The 12340-nt window shown below is 38.0% G+C and overlaps 1 protein-coding gene across 20 annotated transcripts in view; it reads left to right on the top strand.

Annotated features, from left to right (window-relative positions):
- The window catches only part of Crem (cAMP responsive element modulator), a 70623-nt gene that overhangs the window by 13193 nt on the left and 45090 nt on the right, over window positions 1-12340 (top strand). The window contains exon 1 of one of the 20 annotated variants that reach the window (XM_085833595.1): window positions 8019-8271. The exons of 16 other annotated variants lie outside the window; for them this stretch is intronic. In XM_085833595.1, coding sequence (XP_085689721.1) covers window positions 8194-8271 — 78 coding nt within the window. In that variant the 5' untranslated portion in view covers window positions 8019-8193. Of the gene's footprint in view, window positions 1-8018; window positions 8272-12340 lie in introns of those variants that run through there. 3 more of the 20 variants (XM_021150200.3, XM_029472193.2, XM_029472197.2) reach the window with 3 other exon arrangements.

The raw sequence follows: 12340 nt of genomic DNA, 5'->3' as shown, positions 1-12340 counted from the left end.
TTGTCTAGCCACAAGCTTTTGGCATGACAGAGGTGCTAGGTATGGCTTCATCTTATCCAGCAGGCCTTAAATTTAACCAGAAAGTGATTGTTTGCTTCCATCATCTTCATGCCACTATTGTACCAGTGAATATGTCTTGCCAGGCCAATGACTGTTGTAACTTTCACGGTTCACAGCTGGGTAAGATTGATGATGATTTTTCTCCTTTAGTAGCATAAATAGCACTTTGCAGCATATGGAAGCTAGCAGTAGGGATAAAGCTTTCAGGTCACTACTAGATTGGTATCTCCATGCTCTATGATTCCACTATGTGGTATTTTTAGCAATAGAATCTTCTGTCTTGTTTTAGAGGGTTACCTATAGGTTCTATTGGGTCTCACTTGTCAACAACTCCAAGACAACTAATCCATTCCTAGTGCTGAGGTTATCTTAGTTACAGTTCTATTGTGTGAAGAGACACCCTGACTGAGGAAACTTAGAAAGTATTTAATTTGAAGTTTGCTTATAGTTGTAGAGGGTTGTTAGTCCATGATTATCACGGCAGAAAGCATGGGGGCAGGCTGTCAGGCATGGTGCTGAAGCTGTAGCTGAGTGCTTTATATCTGGATTTTTAGGCAATCACACAGAATATGAGACTTGCTGGTGTAGGCTTTTGAAACCTCTAAGTTCACCACCAGTGACACACCTCCAACAAGGCCATACCTCCTAATCCTTACTGTTTACTGCTCTAGTTTGCAGCATGAACCTGGGAATGGGCATGGGCAGGGCCTAAAACTAAGGTTGACTGAAGTCCCCTTCAATAGCCAACTTTATTCAAAGATAAAATAATTTATATTCTGAGGGCCAGAGTTACCTGAGTAAAGCATACTATTATTACAAGTTCAATCTTCACATGGCAAAAACATGTTGCTTCATAGACATAATAGCAGCTATAATGAGTAATCTGAAGTGAACTCACTCTTGTCTGTTCTTGGAAAGCACATTCCAAGAACAGCACATGTTATGGAGGAATAGATATTATAAGAATCTTGTCTTATTTACTTAGAGTCTTCTCACAAGGTCTCAGAAAAGTCATTTCATGGACTGTGTTCTGTATCTCTCCCCCCACCCCCATAATATCAGGAGACACAGAATGGTTTCGATTTGAGATGTAAGATAAATCTAATTGTCATTTGATGCATGAGTATCCTATAAGCAAGTAATCTATAATATTAGAACATTGAAAGCATTGTACATAATACTGTGCCACCAAAAACTGAGACCCAAACTATGTCCAGTACTATTAGTTACATTATTATGTTGATTAGAAAAATCTAGAGAATAGCTTGAAAAGAGCCCACATGATTAGTAGTTCTGGTATCTGGTAAAACATAAGCCTATATATGCCTTCTAATAGGAATGCAAATGTTATGCTGTTCTATGCAATTAAGAAGTGATTTAAATCTCAAGGAAAAATTAAATACAACCCGCTCTCATAGACTCATAACCTCGTATACTCAATAAACTCATAAATGAGTCTATTATGGTCCCAACGTCCCGGAGTCATTAGTAAAGTAACTTCTCGTTTGGGTGCATGGGGCCTTCATTTGGCCCCAGTTGGGCAGGCTTGACTTTTAAATATGGCTGATACCTTCTTTTGCCCTTCAGCTGTAGGTTTGCTATCTTTATGGCGATTGCTACTGTTTCCTTGCCCTCTTGCTGTTTTCTGGGGCTGGCGGATAGGAAGAGGAATCCATAGTGTTTCAGTGGGTCCATCCGCAATGACAGATGCATATCCACCCCTTCCCAGTTTTCTTCTGGAGAAGAAATGTTGCAAGTTAATGCATCAGCTTGCTAATTATCTTCTGCAAGTAAAACCAGAGGGGATCGGGCATGCAAGAGTATGAATCTACTGCTAGACATAATTCTACAATAGTAAACAGTCTGAAATAATATTTAACTAACTGTAAAAAAAAATGAGTCAAAACAGCCAGTTCCATCTGTTGGGCTGAGGAAAAGGAAGTATTAATAGATTAATGAATATCTGAGCCATGGAGCCCTCTTATACTAGTAGGTGAGCCACCAATAAAATTTGTATCTGCTTGTGAAATGGGAGAACTTTGGACAAGTTTTGTGATTACAAATTTTGTTCGTATGAGAAAATCCAGGGTTTGCTCGCTGAATAATGATTTCCTATACTTCCACAATAATTTGCAAATGAAATTTGAAAATCCAGAGTTGTGAAACATTCTTAAAAAATGATTGCTAGTTAAGGGTTATATAATACAGCAAGGATCAAACCCATGTAATTGTTGACATCTGGGTCTCCCCTGCTTCACAAACTGAGCAGTTAGCATTTAATGGCCCTTATGGTACAAATAGATCCATTCCAAAAGCTTATCCTCCCATGCTATAATGTCTGTAGGAGACAGTTTAGTGGGAAAAATAAGTAAGTTTAAAGGCAGTGAAGTGTCCTCATGAATCACAAATGCTTCTTTTAGTTTGGATTCAAATAGCTGTAGTTCTTTTCTTGCTTCTCGAGATAACATGCAAGGACTGACCAATGATGCCTCTCCTTCTGGAGTTTTATATATATTGGTTAGTGCAAAATTAGGTAAACATTTTGATTTTGCTGAAATTGCACTGAAAATACCAAGTTTCTGAGCCTGGAAAAGAATTGGTAAACGAATTCCATTTTCCTGCTGTGCCCTAACTTGCCTTAATTGTAAAGGTAGCTTTTTCATAGGTTTTCCTAAATCCTTGTCAGAAAGGAGAGAGAATTCAAGATTAGATTGATTATTAAATTCTCCACCACTCAGGGTCATTTTCAAGCAATGGAGGATACATATCTAAAGGAGGCTCCAGTAGGGGAGCAGAGGGAAATGGCATGGTTGCTGGTGGATTTGGTTTGACTTTTGAGCGTGAACGGGGAAAGTAAAGCTCACACCTGAGTAAAGTATACAGTCATAGGACGGGCTGGCATGACAAATACGTCGTCATAGAAACACGTAAACAAATAACGGCCAATTTTAAGGATCTTGTATTCATTCAAGGAATTGGTCATAAGTATTTTGATAACAGTCTAGTGACCCAAAGTTGAACAGGGATCTTTTCCCCTTGTTATTGTTGCCTCTTCAATATTGTTTCAGACACTGTCCCGTACTTCTTTATCTAAAGTTCCTTCTTCTGGAAACCAGGAATTAAGTCATAAACAATGTACAAGTAATCTAATAGTTGTGATTTTGATACTTGTCTCCTCCTTTCTTTAAGGAATGATGCAAAAGCTTGACATAAGGCAAAGCCTTCCCTGGTCTCTGTTCCATTATGCTCACCCACTCTTTCTGTGAGGATCCCCACTCTATTATTTCATAGCTGACTTCAGGTACCTGATTCCTGGTACTGCTCTAGCTGACAACATGAACCTGGGAGAGCAGGGCCTAAGAGGTAACTAAAGTTTCATGCAATAGCCAACTTTATTAGAGCATCAGATAATCTACAGCTGTACAGATAGTTGTGAGCCTAAGTTGTGAACCTCTAAGGGTTACGAAGAGTCACTTGAATAAAGTATACAATCACAGGACCAGCACCACATGGTAAAAACATGTTTTTCCATAAAGGCATATAAAGAAATAATAGCCAGTTGCAATGAATAATCTGGAGTGGGAGGGGCATGAAAGCACATTCCAAGAACAATCCATATTTTGGAAGAATAGAGAATAGAAGAACAAAGAATCTTGTTTTCTTTACTTGGAGTTTTCTCACAAGGTCTCAGAAATTTCCCCACACAGCTTCATTTATGGACCATATTCTGAATCTTTTTAAACAATCCATCAACTGGGAATCAAACATTCAAGCATGAGTCTATGGGGGCCAATTCTTTTTTTTTTTAAAGATTTATCTATTTATTTTTATGTGTATGAGTACTCTGTAGCTATACAGATAGTTGTGAGCCTTCATGTGGTTGGTAGGAATTGAATTTCAGACCTCTGCTCCCTCCGATTGGCCCCACTCGCTCCAGTCCAAAGATTTATTTATTATTATAAATAAGTAGCTGTCTTCAGACACACCAGAAGAGGGCGTCCATATCTTATTTCAGGTGGTTGTGAGCCACTATATGGTTGCTGGGATTTGAACTCAGGACCTTCGGAAGAGCAGTTAATGCTCTTAACAGCTGAGCCATCTCACCAGTGCCCAATGGTGGCCATTCTTATTCAACTCACCACAAGGGCTTTTATTACTGTATGATGTCTAGAAGGGGTGTTATTACCTCTACTAAAAAGAGAGGTTGTTATTCTGTATCCCAAGATGACCTACAACTCACAATGTAGTTAGTACAGGCTGACCTTAAACTCAAGGTAATGTTTCTGCCTTAAGTCTCCCAAGTCTTAGGATTCCAAGAATGAGCTACCACATCTGGCTTCAGTTAGGGCTTAAACTTTGAAATAGTTTCATTCAGAGAATGATCACACACACACATACACAGACAAAAGAAGTACATTTAAGAATTTATTGGTTTAGCAAATACTCAACAAAGTTAACAAATCCTTTTTTTTTTTTTTTTTTGGTTTTTCAATACAGGGTTTCTCTGTGTAGCCCTTGCTGTCCTGGAACTCACTTTGTAGACCAGGCTGGACTTGAACTCAGAAATCCGCCTGCCTCTGCCTCCTGAGTGCTGGGATTAAAGGCATGTGCCACCACGCCTGGCTAAGTTAACAAATTCTTAATATAAATGTTTAAAAGAATACCTTCTGAGCTGGGCAGTGGTGGCACACGCCTTGGGAGGCAGAGGCAGATGGATTTCTGAGTTCAAGGGCAGCCTGGTCTGTAGAATGAGTTCCAGGACAGCCAGGGCTACACAGAGAAACCCTGTCTAAAATATATATATATATATATATATATATATATATATATATATATATATATACACCTACTGAATCTTGGCAGAGTTCTAGATACACAGATTTGTAGTTATCTTTGGGCTTTAAATAAAGCATTTGGAGTGGTATACTAGTTACCCTTCTGTAGCAGTGTTTTTCATATATATAAATCCCAGCTGCAGGTTAATTACCTGCCTCCATGCTTAACTTCCTGAATGAACGACACGCACACCGCCTTTTTTTTTTTAAAACAATTTTTTATTAGATATTTTCTTCATTTACAATTCAAATGCTATTCCAAAAGTCCCTTATGCTCTACCCCCGCCCTGCTCCCCAACTCACTCACTCCCGCTTCCTGGCCCTGGCATTCCCCTGTATTGGGGCATATAATCTTTGTAAGACCAAGGGCCTCTTCTCCCAATGATGGCCGACTAGGCCATCTTCTGCTACATATACAGCTAGAGAAATGAGCTCAGGGGTACTGGTTAGTTCATATTGTTGTTCCTCCTATAAGGTTGCAGACCCCTTCAGCTCCTTGGGTACTTTCTCTAGCTCCTCCATTGGGGGCCCCGTGTTCCATCCAATAGCTGACTGTGAGCATCCACTTCTGTATTTGCCAGGCACTGGCATAGCCTCGCACAAGATAGCTATATCAGGGTCCTTTCAGCAAAATCTTGCTGGCATATGCAATAGTGTCTGCATTTGGTGGTTGATTATTGTATGGATCCCCGGAAGGGGCAGTCTCTGCATGGTCATTCCTTCAGTCTCTGCTCTGAACTTTGTCTCTGTAACTCCTTACAAGGGTATTTTGTCCCCCATTCTAAGGAGGGACGAAGTATCCACACTTTGGTCTTCTTTCTTCTTGAGTTTCATGTGTTTTGCACCTTGTATCTTGGGTATTCTAAGTTTCTGGGCTAATATCTGATTATCAGTGAGTGCATATCATGTGACTTCTTTTGTGATTGGGTTACCTCACTCAGGATGATATCCTCCAGGAACACTGTGGAAGAGGAGTCAGAAAGAATATAAGATGGTCAGAAGTGTCCTGTAGCTCTGTCCTCCTAATGGAAACATTCTTTCCTAGAGTCTAGAGAGAGGCTCTTAAGTTGAGAAGCTTACAAAATTATGTGACTCAAAAGCTCAGAAAGTTACAAGGCTCCCAAGGTCATATAAGCAGTAAACAATTGTCAGAAGAGAGGATCCTCCATAGAACCAGCCTGCAAGTTGGACAAAGAATTCTAGGGATATAAATTTTAGTGAATTATCACCCATACTGGTGTGGGCTTTTCAGTGATACATCTGTATCAAAATATAACAATGAAACCCCTGTATCATTGTTATATTTTGTTATTACTGGGTTTTTTTGTTTGTTTGTTTGTGTTTTGAGACAGGGTTTCTTTATGTAGCTCTGGCTGTCCTGGAACTTGGTAGACCAGGCTGGCCTTGAATTTAGAGATATGCATACCATTGCCTCATGAATGCCGGGATTAAAGGTGTGTGCCATCATGCCATACTTCTTCCTCTATTTGTTGTTGTTGTTTTTGTTGTTATTATTATTAATACTATTATTATTATTATTATTATTATTATTATTATTATTATTATTTGGCTTTTCAAGACAGGATTTTTTTGTGCAGTCCTGGGTGTCCTGGAACTTACTCTATAGACCATACTGGCCTTGAACTCACAGAGATCCACCTGCCTCTGCCTCCAGAATGCTGGGATTAAAGGCATTCACCACCATGGTCAGCTCAGGACCATTTTTCAAGGTTTCACAAACTTGTTATTTTTGACAGCAACCAACAGGCACACAGAAAGGAAGGAAGGACACTTAAGATAACCATTACCACTATGGATGTGATTGTTTTGCCTGCTTATATGTCTGTGCACCACATTAATGCAGTGTCTAACGAGACCAAAAGAGGGTGTTAGATACAGTGAACTGGAGTTACAAATGGCTGTTAGCTACAGTATGTATTTTGGGAAACAAACTTGGGTCTTCTGGAAGAGGAGTAAATGCTATTGACTTCTGAGCCATTTCTCCAGCCCCAGGATGATCTGTTTTGAAGTTGTTTTTGAGGTAGTTTAGAATATTATCAAATAATAAAATGAATTAGAATATTAATAATTGCAATTTGACTCCTTCCTAGATGTTCTTGTAAATATTTGCTGTAACTTGGGTGAAGTGACACAGACCTGTAGTCTACTTGGGAGACAGAGGTAGGAACATTGCCATGGGCTCAAAACTTATTCACATTGCTAGTTCTAATCTAGGCTTGGCTAGAGTGATACTCCACTTCACTCCCCACAAAGGAAAACAAAACCCAGAACAAAACAATAACAAAAACTCTACTAGGTATGGTGATGCATGCTTTTAATCCCTGATACCAAGTTTAAAGTTACATTAAAATAGAGCTAGAGATGCATAGCATAGCTCACTGGTGTATTGTGACATCACAAACTCCCACTTACCTAGCAAGTGGGAGAAACTGGGCTCTATCCCTAGCACCTGGGAAGGGTTTTGCCTAAAATGTTCAATCCCCAGTACAACCAAAAACTTAGAAAGACCAAATGATTCATTATTATTTAATGCTAGTGAGCATTATTAAACGAGTTCTTAAAAATATCAAAATAAGATATTTTGCATCTTCAAGTGTTCAATTTATGTGTTTGTTTTTTTGAGACAGGGTTTGGCTTTGTAACCTTGGCTGTCCTGGAATTCGCTCTGTAGACTAGGCTGGCCTCAAACTCAAAGAAATATAACTGCCTCTGCCTCCTAAATGCTGCTGTGATTAAAGGAATGTGCTACTATTGACTGGCCTCATGTGTTCATTTTATAAGGTTCTATTTTTCTCTTTTCAGTTTTTAAATATTAGAGATAATATTTAACACCGTTTTTGTACAAGATATATAGAAATGGGCCAGTTTTCAACAACTTTCTTAGATCATGAAAAGGAATTTTGATTCTAGTCCTTGATCTTAGTCTAGATAACACAGATGTGATCTGTAGCAGAGTAGACAGTGTCAGTGGTGCGCTTTATTGTGAATTCACATTTCTTTAATCCTTTATTAGCTGTCCTGATTGTAGGCCCATGCCTGTGATGTTCTTAGCTCTATTGTGACATCACAAACTCCACCATGACGGAACCTAGCTACGCACTGGAGCTGGTCTACTAGGTGCTGATCGCATGCTGTGCTACAACACTGTGAGGTTTCCCCAGTATAAGTGTCATTATTAGAACTTTTTTTAAAGTTCCAAATTCAAGTGAGGCTATCAATCGCATCACCTTACCCTGTTTCTTCAGATTAACTACTGTCTGTAGTGGGTTTTCAGTGGATGTGGTGGCATCAGCATAACCTATGCTTCAGGCATCCTATAGAAGAAGATTATTCTTCAGGGGATCTGGATAAAAAGGTAAATTTTTATCTGCTGTGAGTTCATTATATATGTTTTTAAAGCCTCAGAAAAAGTCTCAAACTATAAAGTAGAATATACACCACCTTTATGTTTTTAACTTATTTTTGAGAAGGATGCCTATTTGATTTTTGGAATGGGATATATATACTTTAGGCTCTCCCCATGACTTTTACTTTCTCCTCATTTAGGATTTCTATGCCAATGTCTCCTCCCCTTTGGCACTAGATCATCTCTTTCCATATTTCTCTGCTGCATCACTTTCTAATTCCTTGCCTTGATTTTCTTTTTTAATTGAACACTTCCCAAAATATTTGTTTTACCAATTGTCTTTTTTTCTTTCTGAATTAGGAATGTAGGGATTTGCATGTTTTCTGCTTAATTCCCACTGACTGAGCACTGGCTCATGAAACCCTGAGCAAGTGCCCAGAAAGTACTGTTAACAGAGAGTTAATTAATTAAAAAATGTGGCATATTCTTGTGAATTTTTTATTGTAAAATTGTTTTAGGGGCCTGGGAGAGAAGATGGGTCAGGCGTAAAGGCACTAACAACTGAGTTCAATTTCCTGACCCACATGGTGGAAGGAGAGAAGCAACTCCTGCAAGCTCTTCTCTGAGCTCCGTGTGTGCACTTATTCACACATACATATATGTTTAAAACATTGTTTTAGGCCAGCCTGAGAGATGGTTCAGCAGTTAAAAGTACTTGTTACTCTCCCCTAGCCTAAAATACTTTTCTTTGTTTTCTCTTTACTATTTTTTCTCATTGCACTTTGGAAGGTTTCTCAGGTTATAGCATATTTGCAAATCTGCTAATTTCTACTTAGACATTACAAAGTTAAATTTTATCTACATAGCACTTGTTCTTACAGAGATTGTTTCCAGCATCCACATGATGGCAAAAGAACCTTCCACTTCCTTCTGACCTGTAGGTGAGCAGTACACATGTGATGCACACACCGAAGTGCAGGCAGAACATTCATGTATACAGCAGCCTAGTCTACAAATAGTTGTTTTAGGTCGTACACAGTGGCCACATGTCTGTATTCTTAGTACTTAGGAGGCTGAAATAGAAGAATTGTAAATTTGAGGCCTTCTCATAAACACAAAAGGAACAAACAAACAAACAAACAAACAAACAAGAATAACAGTAGTTTTAGAATACATCTTGACATATATGAGATATTTCTTTGTTTCTATCTGCTTATTTTAGTTCAAGTGCACCTTATTGTCTTCCTATAAGTAACTTTATTTTTTGTCTTTTTTTTTTTAAATTTTTTGTCTTTTGATTTAACTTTTTAAAAACTTGATTTACTTTTGAGACATGGTTGTCTTATACAGCTTAGGCTAGTTTTAAACCTACAGTATACTGCATCTCCCTCCTTAGTGTTGCAAATTTGGGGTGTGCTGCCAGGCCTAGTTTACTAATTCCCCAGTGTTCCCAAAACATCTTTAGAGCCTTTGTATGCTGTAAGTGATTACATATGCATATGAATTCTTCTCTTGACATTATTCAAATATGCAACCAGTTATGATTCAGTAGTGTGTTGTTTAGTCTTCACAGGTTTGCATACTTTCTGTAGTTTCTCTTGTGGTTGATAACTAGCTTTGTTCCATCAAAGTCAGGTTGAATACAGGATGGTATCACACTTTACCTATTATAAATTTTGGCTTCCAACACTCACAAAGTGGCTTGCAACTATGTCTTCTTCTGACCTCCATAAGTAACAAGCAATCACATGGTGCATATGCATATATTGTTGATACTTGTTTTGTGTCCTAATATGTGATCATCTTTTTAGAAAATTTCTTGGACTTCTGAGAAGAATGTAAATTCTTTAGAGTTTGGATGGAACATTTTGTAGATATCTGTTGTGTCTGTTTGACTTAAGATATCCTTTAACTCCAATGGGTTTGTTTTGTTTTTTTGGTGTTTTTTTTGGGGGGGGGGTCATTTTTTGTCAGGATGACCTGTTACTGGTAAGAGTGAGGTGTTGAAGTCACCTACCATGATATATCACTGTAATGAAGTTAATCTGTGGTTTTAGATCTAGCAATATTTCTTTTCTGAAATTGAGTGCATCTGTTATGGTATGCTTATGTTTAGAATTGGGAGTATTCTCTTGGTTGATTGTTCTTATAGTGAATATGAAGTGACCTTATCTCTTTCTGGCTAGTTTGAGTTTGAAGTTTCTTTAGTTAGACATTAAAATTGCTATGCATATTTATTTGTTACATTTCCTTGGAATAAATTTTTTCATTCTATTATTTTAAAGTAGTGTCTATTATTGATGATGAGGTTTGTTTCCTAGAAGCAGCAGAAAGATGGGTCCTGTTTTCTAATCCAGTCTAATAGTCTGTGTATATTTATTGGGGGAGTTGAGACCACTAATATTAGAGTGGTCTCAATTCAATTAAGACCACTAATATTAAGTGATATATTAATATGTTAATATTATCATTGGGAGATGTGTATTAATTATTTGCATATTGTTTTTATGTTGTTTTCTTAGACATCTTTTGAGTAACTATTGGAATTATTTATTACTTGTGACCTACTGGGTGTGCTTATCCTTTTCTTCAGACTGGAGTACTCTAATAATTTCTATAGAGCTGGCTTAGGGAATCATAAATTCCTTTAATCTGTTTTTGTCATGAAAAGATTTTATTTCTCCTTCAATTTTAGTAGATAATCTGGTTGTATATAATGTTTGGATTGACAATTTAGATCTTTCAGAACTTGGAATATATTGAAAAGCCAGAAGTTTTTGTTGAATAATCAGATAATCTGTTTATGGGTCTGCCTGTATAAGTGTCATGACCTTTCTGTCTTATAGATGTTGATCCCTTTATTTTGTGTTTTTAATGTTTTAACTATAATATTTTGTGGGGAGGTTCTTTTTTGACCCTGTCTATTTAGAGTTTTGTAGGCATCTTGTACTTGGATGGGTATTACTTTTTTTAGGTTTGAGAAATGTTCTTCTCTGATTTTTTTGTTTGTTTGTTTTGTTTTGTTTTGGAGGCCAAGTCTCACTATGCAATACTGTCCTGGAACTCACAGTGTAGAACAGGCTTGCTTTGTACTCACGAACATCCACCTGCCTCTACCTCCTGGATGCTGGTATTCAAGACTGTTTGCTATGATGCCCAGCCCCTCTGTAATTTTATTGAAAATATATTCTATGCCTTCAATGCGATAGTGTCCTTTTAGTCCCACAATATACAGGTTAGATCTTTTCTTGGTGTCCAACTTTCTCTTCATATATATTTCAGAATTTCTCAATTGACTTCTGCCTTGTCCTCCAAGCCCAGAATCTCTATTTTCCTATGGTCCATTCCATTGGTAAGGCTTTCCACTAAGGTATATGTTTGGCTTATTGAGTTTTGCATTTTCAGGATTATTTCAGTTGTGCTTTTCTTCAGCAACTCTGTCTCTGTTAAAGTCTATTTTCACATCTTGGATTGCCTTCTTTACTTCATTCATGTCACTGTTGTTTGCTCTTGGAGTATACTCATGCCTTCTATGAATTGTTTGAACATTATTATAATAATTCTTTTGAATTCTTTGGAAATTCTTCCAAGTCAGTTTCATTAGGTTCCATTAGGAACCTAATTCCATTAGGGAATTTACTTGTGGGGGATCCTTGTCATCTTGGTTTCTGATTTTGTTTGTGCACTTGGACTTGTGCATTTAGAGTACTATGTTGGTTGTGACTTCCTTCCTTCCTTCCTTCCTTCCTTCCTTCCTTCCTTCCTTCCTTCCTTCCTTCCTTCCTTTCTTCCTCTTTATGTCTGTCTCTCTGTCTTTCTTTCATTGTAATCCCTCAGTGGAGGTATTTAGAGTATTCAGGAAAGGACTTAGTAGTAGGTCTGAGAGGCCAGCTTTCTTTTGTCTGGCAGGTACAGGAAGAATATGAGCAGCATAGTGGGCCTAAGCAGAGGAAGCTGGATCTCCTACTTGCTGCAGGATGGCTGGGACTGAAGGGTGGGCCTATATCGGGAGGCAATGACCAGCACTTGGAGTGTGGTTTCTGGGTTGTATAGATGGACCAAAGTTTGGGAAGTGGGA

This window comes from Mus caroli, unplaced genomic scaffold (genome assembly GCF_978045245.1).
Source record: "Mus caroli unplaced genomic scaffold, Mus_caroli_1 scaffold_19, whole genome shotgun sequence".
Lineage (NCBI taxonomy): Eukaryota > Metazoa > Chordata > Mammalia > Rodentia > Muridae > Mus > Mus caroli.
The sequence above is the reverse complement of the archived record's forward strand: the minus strand, read 5'-3'. Positions and strand labels throughout refer to the sequence as shown.